The sequence below is a fragment of the Centropristis striata genome, chromosome 5 (assembly GCF_030273125.1).
Source record: "Centropristis striata isolate RG_2023a ecotype Rhode Island chromosome 5, C.striata_1.0, whole genome shotgun sequence".
NCBI lineage: Eukaryota > Metazoa > Chordata > Actinopteri > Perciformes > Serranidae > Centropristis > Centropristis striata.
In genome coordinates, this window is record NC_081521.1 from 39,125,458 (window position 1) to 39,153,306 (window position 27,849).

The following is a 27,849-nucleotide window of genomic DNA, read 5'->3' on the forward strand; positions in this document are numbered from 1 at the left end:
GCAACTACTGTAATTCAACCACACTCATAAACATGTTATTTAGAAATATTCACTTTATTTTGCATATTTGTTTTAAATGTGATGTATGGCTTGGTTTATTATGACTTTACTAAGGTGGCGCCGCAGCGCCGTGAGACTCCAGTATCATCTCTGAAGCATGAGTCTGTATTCTGCAGCTGGAAAAAAAACAAGAAACAAAAAAACAAAGGAACAACTTTGACCAGTACAATGGGCTGGAAATGGAGCTGGGTCCTGACACTGGCGTACACTGCATCGCTCTATTTCTCTCTCACTCAACTCACACACAGAGAAACACACACCACATACACTCACACACATTCAGTAAAAACATCACCTACATCCAAACATTTACTTGATATGTATTGACAACTTTTGTAATTTATGTTTTATAAAACCAAACAGTCACCACATCCAGACACTCGTGCTCCAAAAGTTACAAGTCAAAAATAGCCTAATAAGCAGCTGCAGGTATTCCATGTGCTGATTATTGTGTTTTTAAGTGTTAAAGTCTTCCTCTCTGTAATGTTCGAGCAGTAGCAATACAAAACAAAATACCAGTGTTTTCTACCTTACTCATGCTCTTCCTTTATCACCGTAATTGCATATTCTGTTAAACTGTGATTATCACCGTGTAATGACTTGCCAGCGGGGAGATAAAAGGAACAAAGGGGAGCACAATAAACATTTCGTTCATTTGAGAGACTAATAAAAATGACAAACACAAACTGAACCAGGTACAGAGAGAGAGAGAGAGAGAGAGAGAGAGAGAGAGAGAGAGAGAGAGAGAGAGATCTCTAAGGCCATAGACAGAAAGGTAACCTTGAAGAGGAGGTAATTGGACCTTCGTTTCTGAAAGAGGAACTGGCTCTCAGCTTGGCGAATATCCAGCATTCAACTCAGTACCTTTGGAGAAACTGCAGCCGCAGCATCATGTCAAACAGACATATTTCTCATTGTCTTTACCTGTCTGCTCTCCAGCAGTCGGCCTGCCTCCAACCTCTGCGCTGAGGGTCAGCAGTAAGACAGAAACGTCCAGAAGATTACCAGTCGTCTCATTCCAGTCCCTGACGTCCGCCACGTATGAAAAACATTCAGATCGTGTGCTGATGACAGTAGCAATAGAACATTTTCCTCAACTACTACAACGACAATAATAATAATAATATATATATAAAAAAACAGGAATGAGAGTGCTTTCTAAAAGCCCTTTTGATTACATCACACTCTCTCCCTGGTTATCCAGTCTCATCCTGATGATGTCACAGGTCAGCAGTCAGTTTGAATCATCAGTTTGGCCGCCGCGGCTCCACTCAGAGTGGCTCACTGCATGCGGTCAGGCTGGTGCAGGGGGTAGTGGAGGAAGGCCTGCGGGGCGCCAGACATGGTGGTGAGTGCAGCCAGAGGAGGATGGATGGCGGCCGGGGGGGTCGGGGAGGCGGTGAGAGCAGGCGCCGGCGTGCCGGGGGAGAAGCTGTAGCTGAGGTAGCCGGCGGAGGGTGACGGGGAAGGGGTGTAGGGGTACTGCTCCAGTCCTGTGGGGGCGTAGTGGCTGTAGGCGGAGCTGTAGTCCAGGTAAGGGGAAGCCAGGGCTGCTGCTGTGGGGCTGAGCTGGGACTGCAGCACCAGGCTGGGCTGGAGGAACGCCTGGGGGTAGACGTACTGCTGGGCCAGCCTGGACAGACGGACGGAGGGAGGGACAAGGGTTAGGGTTTTTAAAAAAAATTTTTTTTATTGGTTTTGTTTGACAGGGACCATGCATAGAATAGCTTCTATACCAGGGTTAGCTAAATAGCTAATTTTCACCTGTAGTCCCTGCACTGCAAAAAAGCCAACTTGTGTTTTTTGCCTAAAACAGTGATTTAAGTTGGTAAAACTTGGAAATATAAATTATTGACATTTAGGGCAATAATGTAAGTTAGCACAACAAATGAAGCCAGTTGTCTGCTCAAAAACAAGTTGGTGATTTGTGTACTTATATCTTTAAGTTGGGGTTCACAACAAGGGACAATAGTTCTGATAACTCTTATTTCTTTGTTGTGAAATGCGGTAAAGTGGGGAAATTCGGTCATTAGCGAAAGCTAGCGGCTAACTGATGCTAGCGGCTAACTGACGCTGGCGGCTAACTGATGCTGGCGACTAACTGACGCTGGCGGCTAACTGACGTAGCGGCGCTGCTTGTTACAGCTACAAGAGTAGCCATTAGCGTATCAATGCTAACTCAAAATTGTGGTCGCAACATTAGCTGACATTTCATAGCAGCGTTACAATCGTGCCAATTCAGCACATTTCAGAAGTTAGCAGAAGGATTAAAAGTTATTACAATGTTAAATTATAAGTTGGTACAACTTACAGTTGAGTTGACAAAAATCTTAATTCAGAGTTGAGCAAACTCAAAAACAAAACTTAAAATATTTAGTTTAATTGTCCAACTTAAAATGTTATCGAAGTTTGTTGCCTTGAAATTTTTAGTTCACCCAACTTTTCTTTTTTTGCAGTGTGGGCAGGATGTTCAAGCACAGTAAAAACACAGACAAGATGAAAAGACAACAGGATTAACATTACAAGTAAAAGAAAGAAAAAAAAAACTAAGTGAAAAACAAAGATCAATGATCACAAGCTTGATTGTCTTTCAGCCATGTCTTCAAAGACTTTTTAAAACTTTTAGAACTTAAAGAGTCTCTGATATGGAGTGGGATTGAGTTCCATTTTCTAGTTGCTTGATATGAAAATGCTGATTGGCCAAAAGTGGTCTTTTTAAATGTAGTGTAACAGTCACCTCTCATTGTAGCCCTAGATACCCTAACATTGTCTCTACAGAATGACACACATTGCTTAAGTGGTGGTGGTGCAACATCATGGGTCAATTTGTACATCAGGCACATGTCAGAGAACAAAATAAAACTGTCAAATGTTAACAGGCTATGTTTTTTTATAATAGTACAGTGGTGATAATTTCTGGGTTAAATAATCAGATGAGCGAAACAGAATTAACCCATTGAAGCCTGGAAAGCGGATACGTCGTTTTGTAGTATTTGTATAAGCTCTCAAATACCTTTTTGAATTTCATTTCTATCTGCTACAGAGGCTGAAAAATCTATTATTTACTAGAAGAGTTGACACTTTTTTTCCAGAAATTTTCCAGAATTTCCAGAAAATTAGAGGCTTATTTTAAAATCGCCCAGCGATTTTTCAGGCCTCAATGGGTTAATCAGCAACAACTGTGATGATTCAGGGAAGCCTTTTCAAAAGAAAGCTTAAAACAACATTTAAGCTCTTTACCTGAGAATTTGCACTTTTTATTATCTAAATCAGGGGTGTCAAACTCTGGCCCGCGAGGCAATACCAAATTATTATATTATTATTGTAAATTAATGAGATTGATGTGTTTTTTATTTGAAATTTGATTTTGCATGTCTGCACTATTTAGTTATATATTGTATGTTTGTAAACGTTGCTGGTTCCATATTTAATGTTAAAGCAAAACATGTTTGGTATATATTAAAAGGTTAATTTGTTCAATGTTGGCCCGCGATTTTATTCAAGTTTTAAATTTTGGCCCATTGTGTATCTGAGTTTGACACCCCTGATCTATATTATTAATTACTTCCATTTTATGAATTGAATGCTTTTAATACAGGCACTTGGTGGCTGTAATTTATTTGTTCTAAAGCACTGTGTGCTTCACTTAATGTATAAAAGGTACTGATCAAATAATGTCCATTATTATTATTATTATTATTATTATTACTATAATAATAATAATAATAATTTGTATTAAATATACACACTCACACTCTTATAAAAAAAATCCAGCATGCAGAAGTTACAAGTTGCCTACAATGATGCAATGAGAATTTTACTGCAGGTTCCCAGAGGAGGGAGTGCTAGTCAGATGTTTGTATCTGTAGGAGTTAGCACACTGAAAGCACTTTTAAGAAATTTGATGTTTAAGTTCATGCAACGTGTGGATGAGTCCACCAACAGTATCATAGTGGTTCTCTCAGATCCCTTTGTGAGCTGCTCCAGGTACACATCCACACTGAGAGTACATTGGCTGAAATGTCTGTATTTATTTTAATTCTTGTATTTTTACATTACATGTCATTTAGCAGACGCTTTTGTCCAAAGCGACTTACAATAAGTGCATTCAACCTGAAGGTACTAGACATAGACCATAGGAATCAAGTAAGTACATAACTTTAAGAGCTAACTGTCATCGCTAAAGGAGTGCTATATGTTAAAGAAGAAAAGAAGAGAAAAGAATAAGAATTTTTTTTAAATGTATTTATTTATTAGGGCCCGAGCAGGCAACGACCTGCGAGGTCCCTATTGTATTTCGAATGATTATTTATTTTTATTTTTATTCTTTGTCCCAAATGATCACATATTTCACTGCCTGAACATACCCCCAAACTCATGAAACTTTAAATATAAGTCAGACATGGTGAAAAATGTTATAATCTATTGTCATCCTGAATTTCCACCACTAGGTGGCGCTATAATAAAGTAAAGCACGTTTAGGCTAATAACTCCCACATACTTTATCGCACATTCAAAAAACTTATATCCACGCGTTCACTGAGTTGTGCCACTCCCATTTTCGCCTGGAGTTTTTTTCCGCAAATTCACGAAATGTCGCAAACCTACTTTTTCGAACTCCTCCTATAGTTTTTTAATATATCTGTTAGGTGACCATGACTTAACCGAGATATTGTTTTTTTTTTCTTGTTTGTTTGATTGTCTTCTTGTTTGTTTGATTGTCTTGTTTTGTTTGTTTTTATCTGTCCTGTCTTGTGTGGCTTTTGGACATAAGTCTGGTAAATAAACTGAATTGAATTGAATACACAGACTATTTGCTTGTTTACTTTGATCGTAAACTGAGATGTTATGATGGACATCAATTAATCGCTTAATCAAGAATTAGCAGGTTAATTGAAAGGGAAAATAATTATTACGTGCATCCCTACAGTAGTTTGGACGACACATTGGAAAAACACAGATACACAACTCCAGCTCAGAAAAGACAAACCTGGCAAGCTGCATTCTCTGTGTGTTTATATATAAATACATTTCCTTACAACTTTCTCTTTCATATTTTTGTTTGATTGTCATCAAGTCAGGTTTTATGAGAGAGAATGTCTGAAGAAGTCGCCAAAATATAATGAGAGTGCACAGATATGAAATGTTAGACGGTATAATTTATATATTACATTAATATTAATATTCCTATATCGCTAAATGGAGTCACATCTGCTTTGAGATGCAACTACACTCTAAAAAATGTCTGTAGATTTTACGGTGAAAAACTGCTAAACCATGACAGTACAAGTCCGTAAAATGATAAATTCAGTTTCAGCAACAATGAAACACCGTAAATGTATATATCAGCCAAAACAGTATTTTTATAATAATATTATAAGTCATCACTGTAATTTTTGCATTTATCTTTTGTAAAAAATACTTTTCCTTACTGTTAAATGTACTAAACACCAACAGAAATAGACTGTAATATTTAATGGTAAAATCTTTAATTTATGCAGCATTTATAAAGTATTTTCTTGTCAATTATATGGCAGAACAGTGTTCCTTTTAAAGGAAAAACTTTTTTATTTATACAATAAAAAATGTAATAAAATGGCAATCTTAAACGTGAAATCAACAGTGCTAATATCATTTTACCGTAATATTAAAAAAAAGTTCTACCGTATTTATTACGGTAAAGTTCTGGAAACCACAGCTGCCAGTTTTTTACCGTAAAAACAACAGGTTTTTTTTACAGTGTACTATTAGTTGTTAATACGATGACAATAAACCTCTTTTGAATCTTGATTTTTTTATTTATGACCATTGTCATTTTATGGCTCTTTTCTCCCTGTTTTAAAGCTGTTTATACAGTAAAATGTATAAAAAAAAATGGAACACAGACAACAACAATAAAACATCTCCATGCAAAGCTTAGCCTGAAGAATAAAATAAGTGTGATACAAGAGACAGTCTCATAGAAATAAAAGAAAATGACAGGACAGGCTGGACCGCATCCATATCTGTGTGAATATCCAACAACAAACATCTGCAAAATCTCATTAGTGTGCGTTCAGAGCCGTCGCTGTGTGAAATCTGATCTGATTATCAAGTGTCATTTAAACAACAACAGTAACAGGAGACAGACAGACAGATAGAGGTGCATGTTTAAACATCAGTAGCAGCTCTTTTTTTTTCTCTTTCTGTCCAACATGAAATATCTGAGTCCTATAAAGGTGTCCTCATCCTCCTTTAAGAGCAATTATCAGCACTGTTGCCTTAAAATAGACCTTCTCCCTTGTGTTTAAGTTTAATTAGCACACTGCCCGAGAAAAAGGAAAAGAAACGCCTTGTTCCAAATAAAATATCACCCATTCAAATGAAAAGAAATCGTAATTAGCTTTATTTCTGACATAAATAACCAAAAATGAATCAATGCCTCTGCACACACACACACACACACACACACACACATTCTTGTACTTCTATCTTTGTGAGGACCCTCATTGGAACAGTGAATTCCCTTGCAAGGTTCTAATAGTTTTGGATTTTTCATTAGTTTTAGTTTTAATTTTGTTGTGAATTTTTGTTTTAAATTTAGTTAGTTTTAATGAGTTTTTAGAGTGAGTTTGCTAGTTTTAGTTTAGTATTTTTTTAAAAAATGCTTTAGTTTTAGTTTAGTTTTTATTAGTTGTAGTTTTTTGTAATGGGGTATTTGTTGGGTGGGAGATTAAAAGAGGTCACAGTAAATTTTGCCTTTATTTACATTTATTATCCATCTTCATTATGTATGAAAAAAGTTGATAAAGACGAAAACGAAGGACATTTTTTACTCTAATTTTAGTTAGTTTTGTAACCACACAATACAGTTTCAGTTAATTACCATTAGCATGTGACCTTTAACCCTTAAAACAAAGTCTGAAATCTCAAAAAAGCCTTGAAAGAAGTGAGGACCGGTCGAAATGTCCTCACTTTGCAAAAATGTCCTCACTCTGTTGGTTAAAAACGTGTTCCGGTCCTCACTATGTAGGAAGTACAAGAACACACACACACACACACACACACACAAGCTGCCACAACACATGTAGCATATGAGAGTGTTGGTACTCGGAGCCACAGTAATAATGAGAGAAAAAAGTGCTCTCCTGTCCTCCTGTATTCACTCATGCCCTTGCCTGAGGCTGCCCACTTAACCTGAACTGCCTCAGTTACATCTGGCAACAGCAACAGTGATCATATCAGAGGAACTGGGTTACGCTGCTTAAGTAAAAACAACAACACACGACAGTGTTTAACACTTACACTCCTGTGCTCGGCGCCTAGAGTCAGACCCATTAACCTGGCAGTAACCTTGTCACTGAGTCTGAACAGGTGATCAGAGGAGCTGCTGCAGCTGCTTACCCCTAAACAGAGCCGGAGCAGGGATCAGATGTGCTTACACAACAAATACTGTGTCTGGGTCTGTTCACACCCACTCCACTGTGTACACAACACACACCACTACATACAGTGGGCTTGTCCCAAATGATTCATATACTAGCTTTAACGCAACATGGTCTCACAGGAATCCGTGATATAGCCACGGAATCGCTCAAATTTCGGATTTGGCTACAATGCAAGTTAATGCCAGTCATATCCCGTGGCTATTCCAACATACAAAGTGATTATGTACATTCACTGAGTGAAGATTTAGAAAATAAAACATATATTTCTCGCTAGAAATGTGATCAAAATCCATTTTTATGCAGAAACTAAGTCAAAATATTGATTTTTCACTAAAAATGAGAGAACTGTCATGTTTTTTGTTCTGACCGCCGGGACCTTGAAAGTCACGTGACTTGGAACAAACCAATAGGAAAAATCAATATCAATCAATAATATCAATCATATCAATAAATATCATGGAATAGCCACGGGATATGACTGTCATTAACTAGCATTGTAGCGAAATCCGTGTCAGTTTCACGGAAATTTGAGCGATTCCGTGGCTATTCCACGGATTTTGAGTTAAGCGAAATCCGTGGCTATTTCACGGATTTCTGTGAGACCAGGTTGCTTTAAAGTTATTTAACCTACTTTAACTCTTTTATGGGCTATTTAACCCCATTGTGTCCAACTGAGGAAGCCTAAAGTAGCCAATTTAAACTTTAATGTTGTCTGAAAGCACAGATTTTTGTACAGGCTTGTTTTTATTGAAACCAATAAATCATATGCAATCTGAGTGAGCGGCTGTGGCTCATTTGGTAGATCGGTTGCCTACTGGTTGGTGGTTCGATCCCCGACCGTGGCAGCCTACATGTCCAAGTATCCTTGAGCAAGATACTGAACCCCGAATTGCTCCCGATGCTGCGTTCATCGGTGTGTGAATGAATTCCCAATGGTGGCAGGTGGCACCAGTGTGCCCTGGTAGCCTCCAACACCAGTATGAATGTGTGTGTGAATGGGTGAATGAGCATAGTGTGTACACTGTAAAAAATGTTTGTAGAAATGACAGTAAAACACTGTCAAATTGCATTAGAAACAGGTTGTAAAATTAAACATTGTACATCACCGTAGTAGATAGTTTTAATTACTGTAAATCAAAGAATATCATAAAACTTTAAATTCTACTGTCATAAAATGTAAAAACACACATTTTTGCTGTAAAAATATAACATTTTCATGTCAAATTAATGGAGAAATACCATGATGAAACAATTATCCAAAAAGTAATGGGATTATCCAGTATAATTTTTTTTTACAGTGTAGTGTAAAGCGCTTTGGATAAAAGCCCTTTATAAGTGCACTCCATTTATTAAAGGGATAATTCCGACTTTTTAGCAAATTACCTCAGCCTGGTCTCCCTCCTAACTTGTTGCATTTATGAAATTGTTTCATGGACCACTGTTATACTGATGTACATTACATTACATTACATGTCATTTAGCAGACGCTTTTGTCCAAAGCGACTTACAATAAGTGCATTCAACCTGATGGTACTAGACATAGACCATAGGAATCGAGTAAGTACATAACTTTAAGAGCTAACTGTCATTGCTAAGGAGTGCTATATGTTAAAGAAGAAAAGAAGAGAAAAGAAGAAGAAATTTTTTTTTTTTTTTTTTTTTTTTTAATATATATATATCTGTTAGGTGACCATGACTTAACCGAGGTATTGTTGGAAGAGATAGGTCTTCAGCCTGCGGCGGAAGATGTACAGGCTGTCTGAGGTCCTGATGTCGGTGGGGAGCTCGTTCCACCATTTGGGAGCCAAGACAGAGAAAAGTCTGGAAGAGGTTTTGAGGCGAGTTGACCCACGCAAGGTGGGAGTCGCTAGCTGTTTGGCTGATGCAGAGCGGAGAGGACGGGCAGGGGTGTAGAGTTTGACAAGGTCCTGGATGTAAGTAGGACCTGATGTACCAGCCCCACTTTAGACGCACCAGGCTTTTCATTGACTGTAATGTAAACCCAGCTGCTGCAGTACTATATGTCTTGGAGAAATTACGTAATATAAGTAACACAAAGCTCCACTCAGCTCCATATTAATATTTGTAGTTCACAGAGCTCTCTTGTGTCTGTAGATATATTAGGTTTGGGTATGAGGATGTGTTACCAGCATTCATTTTTAAACCACTCCTGTGGGTCGTATTTGAGGGTTGTAACAAATGACCTATGTGGTCAAATGGTTTGGAGGATTTGTTGTACTGGCCTACCAGTCTGAAAACAGTCACTGTGTGGGTTTAACAGTGGAAACAGCCCCACAACTGTCATCACATTTTGATTAAAATGTTGTTCCGAAAAATGCGACTTTCACCTTTTTCCTACTGAGGCTTGACCCATTAAAAAAAAAAAAAAACACAGCCACAAAAGCACAGAAATTCAAAAGTCTCCTGTGTAAAATAACTCAATTTTTGAACTTATATGGCGGCCCATCAGTCGCTGTAAGAAGCTGACTGAGGAACGAGGTTTTCAGAGCCTTTAAGGGAAGTAAAACCTGCAGACTAATAAATTACAACAACACATTAAGTCAAAGTACAGCTAAAGCTAATATCATCCCACTCTTCGACGCCTCAGTATCTCAACCCTCCTCACTGGAGCTCCGTCAGTGTCTCCCAGAGCAGAAGTGCAGTGTCATTCCCACGGCTGTGTGCCGCTGCCTGCTTGTGCACCGGCCTGACTGATTCAATGTGACAGCAGCATCGTACGAGAGGGAGCTGCTCCTCGCCGCTCTCCTCCCAGTGCCTGGCATCATTGCTGGCTGTCAAACACACATTTATACTGTACACACACACACTGTACACACACACACACACACACACACCAGGGGATGTAGACACACATGCACGCAAACACATCAATCACAAAGCACACATGCATAAAAAGTGAACAAGTCTGAAGGAAACGAGTGTAATACACACTTAAAAGGTTGTGTGTAGTCGGTTAAGCAGCTGAGAAGAGATGTGTGTGTGTGTGTGTGTGTGTGTGTGTGTGTGTGTGTGTGTGGTGAGTGGGGGGTTCAGGCATGGCAGGGCTAATTGGCGCAGCTGCATGGGTGTACGCTCACTAACAGACCCATGAGAGCAGAATAACCTCCATCGACTCCTCTCTCCCTCCCCTCTCCTGGTTTACTCCCTCACAGCTAGCTTCCTCTGCACTCCCACTCACTGTCCTTCCTCAAAACCAAGCGGCGGGATAAAAGAGATAGGATGTGCTGCATAAAAAGAGGCTCGAGGTCGAGACTCTTTGGGGCGAGGAGGGAGAGGAGACGAGGAGAGGAGAGATAGATGCTGAGAGGTGAAGGATCAGCCATCATATCCCTCATGCCGTAGGACAGCTACGCTTTTAATAGTTCAGATCAGAGATGTGAGGAGGGTGAGTCAGTCAAAGAGACAAACACACACTCATGGAGACGCACACACATGACCCTCCGTCCTCTCTTGATAAACACACACACGGCTCGGGGGAGGGTGAGAGATAGAAAGGCCAGCATCAGCGCTGGACACTCAGCTCTCATGTCAGCATGCAAGACAGACATTTGAATTAACATAGTAATAAAAACAGGACTGGAGGGATGGGGAGAAAATGCTAGAGCAATTTGTCTCAGATTGTACAAGTGTAAACCCTACAAACAGAGAGATTTCTGTCTCATAATTTAAATAACGCTTGCACTTGTTGCACATCCAACAGAATTTACTTTGACCCATCAACATGAAATAAACCATAAAAAAGATCTCAGTTGAGATTTAGATCAACTTAGAATTAGTGTGGTATGTCTGCAGCTGGTTCACAGTAAAAGTCATAAACATTTTCTCTTCACTTCCTTTTTTAACCACTTAATATTCTGCACCCTTTTATGGAGAATTGAGGGTTGGGTTAGTGGACTTTTAGGGGGAGATAGAAGGTCAAGAGTAGATGCCACACAGAAGTGGTTTACATAATCTGAAAGATGGGGATCTGATGATTAATTTGAGATGCAATACTTGCACTGTGCCAAGTTATTTTGGTCATAAATCTGTTGTCAATCTACCTCTAGGTCTGTAGTTTGTGGTTGTAATGGTTTATGAGGCTGTGGTTATCCTAGAGGTCACAACAGGTAATTTTCTGCAATGAAATGGGTACTATGGGGACTCATATCATTAAACATTAATAAAAGTGGGCTCATTGAATCCACAAGAGTCTCAGCTTTAAAGTCATACCCAACTTGTGCAATTCACAGGCTGTTTAGGGACCCAGGTATGTTTTTTTAAAAACTTTAAATTGCATTGATTTATCATAAAGTGAGCATCTATGTAAAGGAGAGACACATAGAGCCAATTTTCAGGTCAGAGGTCAAGGGACGGCTTTGAAAATGGCCATGTCAGTTTTTCCATTCGGAGCCATATTTCATCCCCTTCTCTACAAGATGTCACAAGATGGTTTGTGCCGACATATTAAAACAATCCAAACTTTTCATTTAATGCTGAATGCACACTCTTGTCACACTCCTGGCAGTTATGTGTATGTGACAGTTATGTGCTTTGCACCTGCAGGCATGTTGTGATGTGTACATGAAGTGTTGAGTTGGCCTGGAAAATTACAGTTAGTCACAGCTTGTTAAAAGTTAGCCTCAGTCTAGATTTGTGTTGTTTCTTTTTTTTTTGCCCATTATACGTTTACAGCTCAAACGAAGATCAGGGAGCAGGAGCTGATTTTAAACTCTACATCATTAAACAAGAAAAGGTAAAAAGAAAAAAAGAAAAACCCAAAATATAATAATGAAAATAAAACACAGATCAAACTGTGTCATCTTTTAACAAACAACTGAAAAAATGGAAGCCTTTTGTGCTCAGAAAAGCTTTATTTTTTTTATTTTGCTTCAAATTGGGCTTTACATGCGACAGAAGTGCCTCTCCTAATTGGGTCCCTGGTTAAGAAAAATATACACTTGAGGCTTCACCGTCTACCTAAAATCCCCTCGACAGACAAGCAGAGGCAGACAGATAAGTTAGAGGGGGAGGAAGGCAGCCAAAGAGGAAACAGAGGAAGAGTGAAAAAAAAAAAAAAATCAGAACGTATCAAAGGAGTAGACACGTCGGCGCTGTTTATTGTTTCAGTGAGGAACATTTTCACTTGAGCATAAATCCATTTCACACAGAGAGACGAGCTCCAGCGTCACGTCTACCACCAGCCCTAAAGCTTCACTACACCCAGCCACAGGTGTGCTGTTAGTCTGTTTGACCCCCCCCCCCCCCCCCCCCCCTCTGTTCCACTGCTTCAACAGGAAGTACAGCCCCCCCCCTCACCTTGAACAGTCTCACCACACATCCATCTAATTTCTTTCTCTCTGCAAAAAAATAAACACCAGGATGTTTTTTGAGAAAAATGAATTTCACTTCTGCCAAGCAGCGACGCTGGGTGCTAAAGGCAGACAGCAGGCAGCCATGGGCGACAGATGCACCCCTCCCCCTCGCATGAGAACAGCCCTCCCCCTCTCCCCCTCCCCCCCACGACTCAGCTGTACCTCAAAGCCACATTTGGCATCAGCCCGTCCTCTGTCCTCTTAAAACTTAAAGCAAATACGCCCAAGCGGCAGACAGAGCTGCATTTTGTGTGAGTTTGTTTTTGTTATTTGCTGTGTGAGTGTCAGACCCTGAAGCCCCCTGGGAGACCCACAGCGGTGAAGACGGAGGGCAACAAAAGACCTGCAGATGTACTGAGACAGATTTAGTCTTTAAAGAATAGTTTGACATTAATATATTCTTGTTGGAGCCATTCATTGCACTGTTAAAAATCTTTGTAGAAATAACAGTAAAACACTGTCAAATACATCAGAAATAGGGCGTAAAATTAAAAAATTGTATATCATCATATTAGACACTTTTAATTAATCAAAATCAAATCAAGGAATAGCACAAAACTTTTACTTTTTTCTGCCATAAAGTAGAAGAAACACACAGTTTTGCTGTAAAAATATAACATTTTCATGCAAAATTTATGGAGAAATACCATGATGTGTGACTGAATGACACAATTACCCTAAAAATAACAGGAATACTCAGTCTAAATTACAGTTTTTGCTGATATTTACATTTAAATTTAGAATAGAAAATCCACTCACTGTAATTTTTACGGTGAAGTTCTGGCAACCACAGCTGCCGGTATTTTACCGTTTTTTTTTTACAGTGTGTTTTGTATTTAGTAATTAAACACTGATTTTATTAGGTTTTTGTTCGAATAATATGGTTGAATTAGTTTGATTATAACATTCTTGTCATTGCTTTAGTTAATTTGAGTTTTTAATGCTTTTGTTTTAAAGGTTCATGGGTGAGACTGCAGACATTATTGTTCTTTGTTTGCTTGATGAAATAGTAAAATAAATGGCACAACATTTTATGCACATTAACTTATTATCCTTGTGTAAGATTTGTTCCTGAGGGACAAATTGCCACTACAATTCTTATTCTTTTCTTGCAACAAATTGGCTAAGAAGATTGGTGCAACTCTCTGTTAAACATGAAGCTACAGCCAGCAGCTGATTATCTCAGTTGAGCAAAACAGCTGGAAATAGCTCTGTCTCGCTCTGTGGAAAGGCAAAATTGAGCTACCAGGCAACGAGAGTGATGACATCCAGCCAGGACTTGCACCAAGATGTAATTCATTTTGTGTAAGAGTGTAAGATATTTACAATTGCCAGTGTCATAAATTATGATAACTGATGAGGATGAAAGGCTAAACACAATGCAAAACACACCTGACTTTCTGCTACAACTACTGGAAAAATTGGGATACAAATATAGAATAGAAATTTAATTCAAAACCACATCCAGTGAACAACTCTGTATTAAACATAAATTATTTTAAACTCTTTTCAGTTCAGTTTTCCCTATCTATTTACCTTTCCTTGTTGTTTATGTTCTCTCTTGAATATCAGTTTAGATTACAATTAAAATAAAATAAAAAAAATCAAAGATAATATTAAATATAATGTATTATATGTGTTTGGATGTAAAAAAAAAAAAAAAAAAGTGCTAGTTTCTTGTCACCTTGTCACCATAAATGTATAAATTAGGGGAATAGAGAGCACTGGTATCAGAAGATTGATAATGGAGAGTTGGATCTGTCTTTTTCTGATGAACTAAAAATGCTCCTGTTCTTTTATCAGCTGCACACAACCTTTAGATAAAGCTTATTCCTAAAATAAAAGTCCTTCACTTTGCCAAGAAATGTTCGAATCTGACTGCAGTCATACTGATCATGTCAAAGATAGATGTAGCCTCGGAGCAGAGCGATCTGAACTGGACAGATTCGCCCGCATGTACTACACTGTAAAAAATGTTTGTAGAAATAACAGTAAAACACTGTCAATTTGCATCAGAAATAGGTTGTAAAATTAAACATTGTACATCACCGTAGCAGATACTTTTAATTACTGTCAATCAAAGAATAGTAAAAAACTTTAAATTGTACCACCATAAACTGTAGAAAACACACAGTTTTGCTGTAAAAATATTAATTTTTCATGTAAAGTTAATGGAGAAATACCACGATGACACAATTATCCTAAAAGTAATGGGATTATTCAGTATAAATTACAGTTTTTGCTGATATTTACATTTACATACGCTCACGGTATTTTTTACGGTGATGTTCTGGCAACCACAGCTGCCGGTATTTTACCGTAAATTAAACAGATTTTTTTTACAGTGTAAAACTGAAAAAAGTATAAAGATCTGACAGGCTGTGTGTTTTATTTTTCCCTGTTTTAAACATGTAATCTGTATTTAGTTTGTAATCCAGAGCGATGTTTTACTTGCCCTGCATATTTTAGATCTCTCTTTGCTCCAGCACAGCTGATTTAAATGATCGGCTCGTTATCGAGCAGATTTGTGGAGTTTATAACGAGTTGATTATTTGAATCAGCTGTGTTGCAGCAGAGAGAGATCTAAAACATGCAGGGCAAGTGATACCGTCAGTAGTTCAGTAGACATGTAGGCGGAGAGACAAACATCAACAGTGAGACTGGACTAATTTAACACAAAGAGAGTTTCCTGTTTGAGAAGAACTGAATCTATCATTCACTCAAAGCACAACACATCTTGCAGCTGTGCGGCAGTGAGATCTCCTGAGGTTACAGTTAAAAAAAACAGGTATCGCTTCTTCTTCTACAACAGATTTACCCCCCGAATAGACAATGGAAGAAGCAGTTCAATCTCCTCCCAGGGATGGATTCAAAACTTTAAAAAATCTTTATGGTACCACACAAAATAAAAGCTTTATAAAAGAAGACTGAAGGCTATTAAAAAAAGGAAAGTAGTGACTTTTTAACTGTGAGCTTCATGGTAAAAACAACAAAATACTAACCATCAATTAGGTTGTCTCCACTTTCAAAAGACATGTGCACGAAATCTAAACCCAAACACATGTAATTTATACTTTATAAGAGCTTATTAACGACCTGTAAAATGTTAATTTATTAAATTAATTTCCAGCTACTCAAGAGAATTGCTTAAAGTTTGCCCTGTTGTAGCAGTTTTTGGAGGATTGGTTGATTGGCTTAATTAATTGTTAAGTTGTTAAAATGTCAAAAATTCTTGTATTGTCTAACCCAGCTATTCTCAACCTTGGGGTCGGGACCCCAATTGGGGTCGCGAGATGGTTTCTGGGGGTCGCCAAATCATTTTGGAAATCAGCTCTGTCTCCACTGTGTTAAAGTGTTCATGTGTTTTAGTCTTTTTGGTCATTTAATGTCTTTTTGTCATTTTGTGTGTTATTTGGTCATTTTGTGTCTTTTTTGTGTCTTTTTTTTAAAATCATTTTGTGGTCAATTTGTGTCTTTTTTGGTCATTTTGTGTAGTTTTTTTTTTATCATTTTGTGGTCATTTTGTGTCTTTTTTGATCATTTTGTGGTCATTTTGTGTCTTTTTTGGTCATTTTGTTTCCTTTTTTGGTCATTTTATTTCTTTTTTGGGTGATCTGAACTGTGCGTGTGAGATTGTGTTCAGTGAGCGGGAGTCGCGGACAACATGCAAGTTAAACCTCAAAAAGGTTGAGAACTACTGATCTAACCAACAGCCCAAAGATATCCACTTTAATCCAACAAATCCTAGACCAACAAAACAGCTTGAACATCTGTTTCAAACACCTTAATGCTTGAATGTGCAGGTGTTTCCACACTGATAAACAATGTGCCACCTCCTGTGTGCGTTTGCCTTACGGGTGTGTTAGTTAGTTAGCTAGTGTGCCAGGTGACGTCTATGCCTTTTTTGTTTCAGTTTCCGAGGTGTCAGAGCTGCAACTGTTCCTGGAAGCAGAGATTAAAAAACTCCCTCTGCTTCAAATGTCCAATTTCACTGCGGGAGACTTTCAATCAACCCATCATCACTCATTCATAGACTCATCTGGGTCAGCCTCAATTCCCTCATCACTCATTCAGAAATTGAGGACTGCAATATTAATAGCACTCAGAACAGTTGAGGGTTTTAATGGACTCCTCTGTAGCCGCAGGAGCACAACTTGTCATCCTGCAGAAAGTCAGTGTGAAAACATCTTTTTCCTAAACACCACATCATGCTCATTCTCTAAAAATCACCTCTAATGCTACCTATACACCAGAAGACTTTGAAAAGATTTGGAAAGACTCCTGCAAGACTATCAGCTCACACCAAAGACTGTGCATCTTGCAGGGTCACTATTTTATTATAGACTACAACTAGATTTCCTTTAGCATTTTTTACCTACCATGCAATTTTTGTGTGTGCAGTGGTTTGTGTTGAAAAAAAAAGAAGAGGAGAAGACGCCACAAAATGCCCCTCACAAAGCTGAAAAAGGATTTCTGTTTTTTTGACATGAAAAGTTGACTATTTTACAGTAAAATAGATATAAGGAAGAATAAAGGAAAGGAAACTGTAGAAAAGAATTCATGATATACATTTATGTCATATTTAATTTGTTTAATTGAATAATTATACTTTCTATCTATCAACTTTCATTTAGTTAATCACACATTCATCGTCAATTATTTATTACTTATTTATGTATACATTTATTTATACATTTTAACCCTATAAAGCCAAGTGTATCATATTTAATACACAAGTTGTTGAGACCTCTACATCATCAGTCTGATATAGTTTTTTCCTGAAAAACCTGATGTATACATGTGTTGGAGATTTAAAAAAAACAACAACTGAGCAACAAATTGCACAAAAATACCAGATGTAGCAAAAATGACACAGGTTCATTACTGGGTGAAAACTTAATGGTTTTATGTTTTTGTTAGTTCAAGAAAAACAAACTGTGAGCAAGAAATTGTACAAAAAGACCTGATGTATCAAATATGATACAAATTAGAATTCATATATGCAAATTGATTTTTTTTTTTGTCAGCAGGTTCAATAAATACTCAAGTTTTTAAAAAATATAATTTTCTGGCAATTATTTCATGGTTCAGGCTTTATAGGGTTAACTGGGTCTGCTTACTGTTCTGAACCGCTCATCTATTGGTTGTTGATTGTGTTACGTCACTGCGACTTGCGATCATATCAAACACGTTTGATATGATCGCAAACCCAAGACTAGTGTTGGAGCTATTTAGTTCTTTTTAGTATTTAGTTGTCTGTTTAGTTTATTATTAACAATGAGTATTATTTGATTATTCTAGACGTTTGTTTATTTTGATAATATTTTGTTTTGCTAGTTAATTGTTTAGTTTAATCCTCATTATTGTTTAGCATATTTAGTTTACATATTATATTTTGGGTTTTATGGAATTTGGGTTGGCACCATGGGCAGCTGATGTTATATAGGCAGGTAGGTAGGCAGAGGACCAGCATGCACCTGGGTGGGCCCATGGTTTTTTACCAGCGTGAAGATAGGCAGCAGGAGCCATGTTTCTTTGTTCTTTTGTTTGCTTGCTCGCAATGGACAAAATAAACCTTTGGAACTATCAATCATGCATGGACATCACCTTCTTTGCCTGCGTACACCACACGCTCATGGTGCATCAGTGGTATTTTGATTAAGTTTGTTTTAAGTTTAATTTTGTTATTTTTTCGGACAAAATTGCCACTACAACTAGGAAAAGACTGATAAGAAACAGCGCCGATTACAACCTTAACGATCGGGATGACGGGAGCGCTGTGACTCCAGTAAAACTCCTAGATTTACTAAAGACTTTTAGTTTCTAGTCTGGGACTGTGAAAATCGTTTGGTGTAAGCCCAGCATAAAATAGAAAAGATCAAAACATGTGTGTCACTCTTTTCCCCAAAGAGGAGCCATTTCATTGTGAAAGTCAACAACACTCCCACAGACTCAGAACAACAGACAGCTGAGACGCTGGTTGACAGTATCCTTGTCTAAGATGACCTAAACAACACGTATACACCGAACATTTGAGTCAAGCCTCGGTATGTGTGGTAAGATTCAACCTGCAGTGCTGCTCTGCTGTCTGTAACGGCCCTCACAATGAATCATCCTCCATGTTTCACTCAGGAACTGAGTCATTAAGGTTTCCTTTTGAGTTCACAGAGAAACTCTGGGAAACTGGATGAGGAGTCAGAACATCCTTCACATGTGAATTACAAGGTTTACAAGCAAGTTCAGTCTCTGACAAACCACCACCAGCTGCCACCATGATGCCACTGTTCCCCTCTTTAGAGCATTAGGAGCAGTTGATATGCAGAAAATCTTTCATTATGGATATTAATATACACTTACCAGCAGTGGTGGAAAAAGTATTCAGATCCCTTACTTAAGTAAGAGTATTAAAACCGTACTGTAAAATGACTCCTCTACAAGTAAAAGTCCTGCATTCAAAACTTACTGAAGTAAAAGTACAAAAGTATCAGCATCAAAATGTACTTAAAGTACCAATAGCAAAAGTACTCATTATGCAGAATGGACCCACTCAGATTGTTTTATATATTCTAAATGTATTTTTTGTATTATTATTTGTATTGATGCATTTACACTACCGGTCAAAAGTTTTAGAACACTCCAATTTTTCCATTTTTTTAATTGAAATTCAAGCAGTTCAAGTCAAATGAACAGCTTGAAAGGGTACAAAGGTAAGTGGTGAACTGCCAGAGGTAAATAAAAAAAGGTAAGCTTAACCAAAACTGGAAAATAATGTACATTTCAGAATTATACAAGTAGGCCTTTTTCAGGGAACAAGAAATGGGTTAACAACTTAACTTTATGGGGTCTTGGGCTATTTTGTCCATTTTTGAATTATATATTGTATATGTCTTTGTAAGTCATTTTGTGTCTTTTTTTTGGTCATTTTGTGTCTTTTGGTGTCTTTTTTTTAGTCCTTTAGTCCAACATAAAATGTGATTTTGAATCTTTTTTTTACTTTCAAAACACTATCATGCTCAATAAAGAATTTTAAATGTTGCAAATGTGCATTCATTTCAGAGTACACTGAGACATTAAACTGCATAATTTTCAATTAAATTCTGGAAAAGTTGGTGTGTTCTAAAACTTTTGACCAGTAGTGTATGTATGTAACGTTTTCATTTTCTCAAGATAGGGCTAATTTTAACTACTTCATATACTGTTATGAGGTTTAATAAAATAAACAAAAGTAATCATTTTTAATTGATAATGTTTTTTATGTCAAATCTTGACCTGACAAGTAACTAAAGCAGGCAGCTAAATGTAGTGGAGTAAGTAGTACACTATTTGCCTCAGAATGTAGTGGAGTAGAAGTATAAAGTTACATAAAATGGAAATACATGCCACCACTGCTTACCAGCCACTTTATCAGCCAGCAAGGTGTACCTAATAAAGTGGTGGTGTGTTCTTCTGCTGCAAGCAGTGGCGGTTCTACACAGGGGCCTCCAGGGGCCACTGCCCCTGTAAAGAAGCCTTTGGCCCCTGCTGTGGCCCCTGTGTCAAATTAATAATAAAATGATCAATTTATAACAATGAACAATGAAACAATTCTAACCTTTTTTTTGTTCAAACAATATCTCATTGTACACAAAAGAAACCCAGAATGTGTACATTGTATAATAGTTTAACTCTATGGAGTTTTTGGAGCTATTTTGTCCATTTTTGAATCCTTTTCATGTCTTTGTAAGTCATTTTGTGTCTTTTTTGGACATTTGTGTCTTTTTTTGGTAATTTTGTGTCTGTTGTTGTGTCATTTTTAGTTATTTTGTGTCTTTTTTTTGTCATTGGTGTCATTTATGTTTCTTTTTGTGTGTCTGTTTTCGTTATTTTGTGTATTTTTTTTTGGTCATTTTGTGTCTTTTTTGGTCATTTTGTGTCTTTTTCAAGACATTCAAAGATTTTGAATGCTTAAATATCATCTTTGCCATTCTTTCATGTGCTAATGTGCCCCTCTGATTAAACACTGGCCCCTCATTGGTCTTTTGGTCTTGAACCGCCACTGGCTGCAAGGTTTGACGTGTTGTGTGTTCAGAGATGCTCTTCTGCGTACCTTGGTTGTAATGAATGATTATTTGAATTACTGTTGCTTTAATTCTATCTCCAACCAGTCTGACCATTCTCCTCTCATCTCTTACATCAACAAGCCATTTTGGCCCAGAAAACTGCCGCTCACAGGATATTTTCTCTTTTTAAGAGATGGTTGTGCGTGAAAAGCCCAGTAGATCAGCAGTTTTTGAAATACTCAGACCAGTCCGTCTGGCACCAACAACCATGCCAAGTTCAAAGTCACTTAAATCAGCTTTCTTCCCCATTCTGATGCTCCTTTTGAACTTCAGCAGGTCGTCTTAAACATGTCTACACTCCTGAATGCATAGAGTTGCTGCCATGTGATTAGCTGATTAGATATTTACAATAATGAGCAGTTGAATAGGTGTACAGTACAGGCCAAAAGTTTGGACACACCTTCTCATTCAATGTTTTTCCTTTATTTTCATGACTATTGACATTGTAAATTCATCAAAACTATTAATGAACACATGTGGAATTATGTACTTAACAAAAAAGTGTGAAATAACTGAAAACATGTCTTATATTCTAGTAAGCAAAGGGTGGTTACTTTGAGGAATCTAAAATACAAGACATGTTTTCAGTTATTTCACACTTTTTTTGTTAAGTACATAATTCCATATGTGTTCATTCATAGTTTTGATGCCTTCAGTGAGAATCTACAATGTAAATAGTCATGAAAATAAAGAAAAACGCATTGAATGAGATGGGTGTGTCCAAACTTTTGGCCTGTACTGTATATAATAAAGTGAGTGTATATTGTGATGCATTTTCTGGGAAATCAATGGGTCAAACAATCAATCAATTGATGGGTGTTCCCCTACAAATACAATTGTGTCTATTGTCCATGGGCATCAGGAGAAACCGAAACCAGACCAATTACAGTTCTCGTGCTCTCCATGTGGTACCACGTCTCAGTGGCTGTGTCATCCCTGACCTGTAGTTACATTTATTCGGCCTACATCTGTAACTATGAATCCGGCAGTGGGATTGCTGAGCTTCAGGTTGGGAACCACTGGCCTAATACACCCAGAGATATTAAATAGATATGATATGATATGATATAATGTCTCTGCGTGCACAAACATGAGGGAAAAATGGATGAGGGATAATGGCAGCAGTGCATGTGTTTGTGTTTGAGTGTGTTTGGAGAGAAAGGATGCAGGAAAGTTTAAGTGAATGGCTTGTTGCCTCAGTAAAGCCCAAGTCAAGCGTGAGAGAAATTCAGAATTGAGCTTCTTGTGTGTTTAATGGCCCAGAAAGAGAGAAAGAGAGAAAGAGAGAAAGAGAGAAAGAGAGGGAGAGACAACTGAAGACGAATCGAAATATGATGCAAAGATACAGAAAAGGGTGCAGAGCTGAAGTGAACACATCTTTAAAGCATAATTTGTGCTGAATGTGATGGCTTTTTTCTTTGTTTCACATTGCAGAGTGGCTTTAACCCCCACAACCTGAGTGGAGAACAGGAGAGAGTGCTCACAAATGTCAAGGACGGAGGAGTGAGATGTATTGTGTTGAGGAGGAGGAGGCAGGTGAGAGAGGGAGAGAGGTGGAAATAGAGGTATTGATTCTTCTCCGTCTTACCCGTATTGCCTCTGAGCCCACGTAGGATGGACTTGCTGAACTCCAACAGAGAGACCTGCAGACAAAGAGAAAGAAAGGCAGCGGTGAGGAGGGATATTTTAGCTACTGGCTGCACAAACAACGAGAGAGACAGCAGACAAGGACAGAGCCGATTCTCTGCCTCTCTGCCTCTGCTTGTTTGTCTCAGATGTTGGCGTGTATACGGAGGTATCTGTTATTCCCTCAGCACACACACAAGCTCGACACACAAATAATAATGCAGTCTATTGAACACAAACATCTGTGACCTCGCTGCCTCCAGAGTTCACCAGGAATCAGCTGAGGCTGAGTAAGAAAGGAGAAACGTATCCTCCTCCTCCCTGCCCCTCCTCTGACTTCATGTCCACATTCCTGCAGCTATTCATTCCTCTGTTATTCCTCTTTTCACTGTACAGCCATGACTCCATCAGCAGCCACTCTTTTTGTTCAAACCTATATCTAAATGCACGTTTTCTTTCTTCAGCGCACAAAGAGGAGACAGACACACTGTTATTTCTTGCTCTTAACAGTCCCATCCCCTCCTGCTCTTCTTATTCTCTCCCTCTCCTATTCTCTCTCTCACACACAATAACAAAATACCAAGCGCTGCCATCTCCCATCAGCTGCATGCTTGGGGAGTTGCATCGCAGCGACGGCCCCGGAATAAGGACACACAGTCAGTTATTGTTGGCGCCAGTGTTTGTCAATCACACCTACACTCGACGGTATTTCAGCCAGGGAGCTTTAAATGAAGTAGCGAGAGAGAGAGAGAGAGAGAGAGAGAGAGAGAGAGAGAGAGAGAGAGAGAGAGAGCTGCTGTCAAGGTCTGGTGTGCAGCGAGACGTCGGAGTGGAAGCATGAAGCCAGTGTGCTGGTGGTTAACACTGAAAAAACCCGGAGGCATGAAAGCTGTGCGTTAAATGAAGTACACAAAGAGAGAATGTTCAGTGGGGATTTGCAAAGACAGTTGGTTGAAAGGAGCATACCAGTGGTTTTGCATGTTTTATACACATATTTATCGGTCTTTAGATTGATTTCCAGTCTTCCAGGCAGCTGTGGGTTTCAATTCATTCCAGTACAGCATGTGAACAACCATGCAGCGATCATGAAAGCAAGGGATATTTTTATAACTTTCTTTTTGCTTTTCCTGCACTTGTGGGACACTGCAATATTTAATATGTGAGAGCCAGCTTCAGAACACAAAACATTTTTCATGCATGAATCTAAAAAATGAATACAAAAGTCTTATCTCCCCAGTAGGGATTGGACTTGGATTGGTTCGTGTTGAGAACCAATTCCAAATTGTTCCTATCCAACAGAATCGTATGCCTCCGAGCTTATATATTCCTTTTTATCAATGCCAGCATGTTTTTCTGATAGTGATGCATTGCAAGACAACAACCTCCAAATTATGCATCTATGCTGCTGGAAACTTGGACCAAATCTTGGCTTTATTTCACAGAAAGAGACAACAGTGCAGCTTGTCTGTAAATTGATCATTTCAAGTTGTGGTGGACACAAGAGCAATATGCTGGATCATTGTTCTGCACAACATGAGCTTAAATTCTAGGAATGCTATGTATGTAATTTCCACCGAAAAGTGATCAGTAATGGCAAAGGGAATTGATAAAGAATTGGACCAATAAGCAGAATTGATAATTGCATTGGTATCAATAAAACCATATAAACTCTTTACTATTTGACCTAAAAATACAAAAAAAAAACTTTATTTTTATAATGTGGAGGGCTTTATTTTACTGTTCTTGAATGAGCTCCAAGTCTCTACAAGCCATTGGCTCAATTTATCATCTTTGAAAAAAAAAAAAAAAAGAATCTACATATTCATAACCTATTTTATGTCTTCAGTGTAAATCAATGGGGTTTGGGACTGAGTGCCACAGACAGAGCAGGAAAGCCAGAAAGTATTAAGTGAAGTCCTAACACACTTTTGGTCTTGGAGTATCACCAGCTTTATCCTTGACATTATTTGCATTATTTGTAGCTATACGATCCTGTACACCAGGTCTGTTCCTCAAGTATCTAACACACTTACTTGACTGTGAACTGCGAGGTTTCGCTCCCAGGTACGCCAGGTTCACGTTGGCCTTCCTGCCGTCGATGATGGGGTTTGCATCTTTACACGCCCGCTCTGCTGCTCCCCTGTCCACCATCGTCACCTGTTAATGGTGTCACATCGTTAGGAATTAATAACCTCTACATGATTGCATGTAAAAGCTTATCTATTCAGTGATGAAGGAGTGATTCCAACATGATGAAGCAACAGCAGGGAGGGAGGGAGGGAGGGAGTGGCCCTGAGGTGGCTGCTGTCCTTGTCTCTCCTCGAATGATTCAATCTTTTTGCTAAAATGGGTGAGGAGACACTGACTCCACCACATGAAGACAGCGATCAGTGTGTTTTAATGCTTCCAGTGGAGCTTATGTAGGAGGCAGATTTGTTTTTTCAGACTGGGCTGCCAAGGATGAGCTACTGGAATCTACCTTGAGGGAGCGAGCTGAGGAGTGGGCAGATAGCAGTGGGAAGGGGTGGTGAAGGTTAGGACACACACACACACACACACACACAGTGCAGTTACACTGAATATATGAGGAAGACTACAGCTCCACCACCAATAAATGGGACAGTAAAAGTGAAACTGCCCCCGCTTGCTTTCATTTCACAGCATCAGATTCTGGACTCGGACTGATGCAAACAACACAGGCAGTGGATAGTTTGAGATTGCCAGAGATCAACAAGCTGCTGCATGGAATGAAAGGGACAGTTCACCCCAAATCAAAAATACATCATTTGTTTAGATTGGTGTGAGTTGCAGAGTGTTGGAGATTTGGGCCTTGGAGTTTTCTGCACGCTCTCAAATATAATCGATGGTGTTGCCTGAGCAAATAATGTTGCCATTGTACATTTCTGCATTTTTGTCCAGTGATGCACAAATCTTCACATACCTTTCTTGGAAGATTTGTCCGGAAGTAGTGTTTTATTGTCCCACAGGTGGGATAATGTCTGTTATTAGTGTTTTATTAAGCCAATAACCCTGTTATTTTTTACCAAAGTGTTAATAAAGTCGTTGCAACGTGTTTAAAACAGCGACCATCATGTTTTCAGCGTGCAAAACATGATGAGTATTTAACAGCAAGTATTTAAGTATGTGTGCTTTGCAGAAAAATACAATGCCAACACAAGCTCCATTATATTGGAGAGAAGGCCAACATCTTCATAGCAGATTACTGCAACACTCTGTAACTCACACCAAAATGATCTGCAATGAGAAAAAGCACAACAGGTAAGAGGATAAAAGCAACCTGGTCTCACAGAAATCCGTGGAATAGCTACGGAATCGCTCAAATTTCCGTGAAACTGACACGGATTTCGCTACAATGCAAGTTAATGACATAATGTCATATCCCGTGGCTATTGGTTTGTTCCAAGTCACGTGACTTTCAAGGTCCCAGCAGTCAGAACAAAAAACATTTCTCTCATTTTTAGTGAAAAATCAATATTTTGACTTAGTTTCTGCATAAAAATGGATTTTGATCACATTCCTAGCGAGAAATATATGTTTTATTTTCTAAATATTCACTCAGTGAATGTACATAATCACTTTGTATGTTGGAATAGCCACGGGATATGACGTGAAGTATGATATGAAGTTTCACAGAAATTTGAGCGAATCCGTGACTATTCCACGGATTTTGAGTTAAGCGAAATCCGTGGCTATTTCACGGATTTCTGTGAGACCATGTTGGATAAAAGATGTATTTTTGGTTTGGAGGTGAACTGTCCCTTTAATATATGAGATAAACTACAGTTCAATCACAAACTAATGGGACACTGAAAGTAAAACTGCCCCAGCTTGCTTTTCGTTTCACAGCATCAGACTCTGGACTCAGATGTAAACAGGGGATGGTTGGAGATCATCGGGGTTCAAGGAGCTGCTGCAGGGAATTAAAACCGCTGAGGGGAAGTCAGGGATGAAATGAGCACACTGTCCTAAAGAACTCAACACAACACAGTGGCCGGCCGTCTCAGCTGATGATCGGCTCACTGGCTGTGCAGAGGCAGAGATAATGTGAATAGCTTCATGTCAGTGCAATCACACATCAATAATATCTTCTTATCTTTTTCTCTTTCACACTCAGTCACTCGTAGAAACAGCCAAACACATCCTGGCACAGATGGGGGAAGGGCTGCATGGGAGGAAGTCAAAATGAAACCGCAGCCTTATCTTGCAGAGCCAACTGACATGTCACACCTCTGTGACCAAGGACCCCCCCCCCCCCCCCCCCCCCCTCTCACTCACACACACACACACACACACACACACACACACACACCAGAAAGAAAGACATCTGTCACAGCTGTAGCAGCTTATTACCAACTCACTTTGTCTCCCTCTGCACACACACACACACACACACACACACACACACACACACACACACACAGCACCACCACAGTGTGTGTGTCAGTGTGCCCGTTTGTTGTTCACTTTGGGACCGCAGAGATAATTGATGACACACTTAAAAGAAATAATCTGCTACTCATGCTTCAAGCATGTGACTGCCACAGCCAGACACACTGCACATTGCTGCTGCTGGGACAAAGTGGCTGTGTGTCCAGCCTCCAAGGCAGTAATAATAATAATAAAAAAATTACAATTAACCATAAAGATAAAGTCGCTTCAAACCCATGACAGGCTGCTACAGACATGATCTAGTATGTGTTCAGCTTCCTGACTGTCCGATTAAAGTCAGAGCGGCCGATAAAAGCTTAATTAAAGCCCATATTTCACTCTACATGTGTCCCGCTCATTTATTCTCCCAGAAAACAGCAACTTAAATGAACTCACAAAGCCGTATCCTCTGGACTTGCCCGTCTGCTTGTCTGTGATAACCACCGCCTCGTCGATCTCCCCGAAAGTCTCGAAATATTTCCGAAGTGAAGCGTCGTTGGTGTGATAGGGCAAACCGCCGACAAAGATCTTGGTGTAAGTCGTGTCTTTCTCCATTGTGGGGTGCATTATTTCTAACGGAACCCCGACCAGCTGACCTAAAAACAGCGGTGAACTCATGCGGCTTGAAGAGACAGAGGGAGAAAGAAGAAATAACACAAAGAAAGCAGCGGGACAACTTTACGCTCCTTGGGCACCGAGAGGCTATGATGACGATAACAGCGAGTCCATGGTTAAACACGCAGCCTCCAGTTGCATCTCATGCAGCTTCTGGATGTGTAGTCCTCCTGACAGGTGTCTCGGAACCTCATGTCTCCT

At 38.9% G+C, this 27,849-nt stretch overlaps 1 protein-coding gene across 1 annotated transcript; it reads right to left on the reverse strand.

Moving 5' to 3' along the window:
• Nucleotides 1–35: 35 nt before the first annotated feature.
• Nucleotides 36–27,831, reverse strand: rbm38 (RNA binding motif protein 38). Its single transcript, XM_059332961.1, has 4 exons — nucleotides 27,430–27,831; nucleotides 24,618–24,741; nucleotides 22,547–22,601; nucleotides 36–1,693 (listed from the first exon to the last, which is right to left on the reverse strand). Exons 1-4 carry the CDS (start codon nucleotides 27,649–27,651, stop codon nucleotides 1,342–1,344), a joined length of 753 nt encoding a protein of 250 aa, XP_059188944.1. The 5' UTR covers nucleotides 27,652–27,831; the 3' UTR covers nucleotides 36–1,341.
• Between the last annotated feature and the right edge of the window lie 18 nt (nucleotides 27,832–27,849).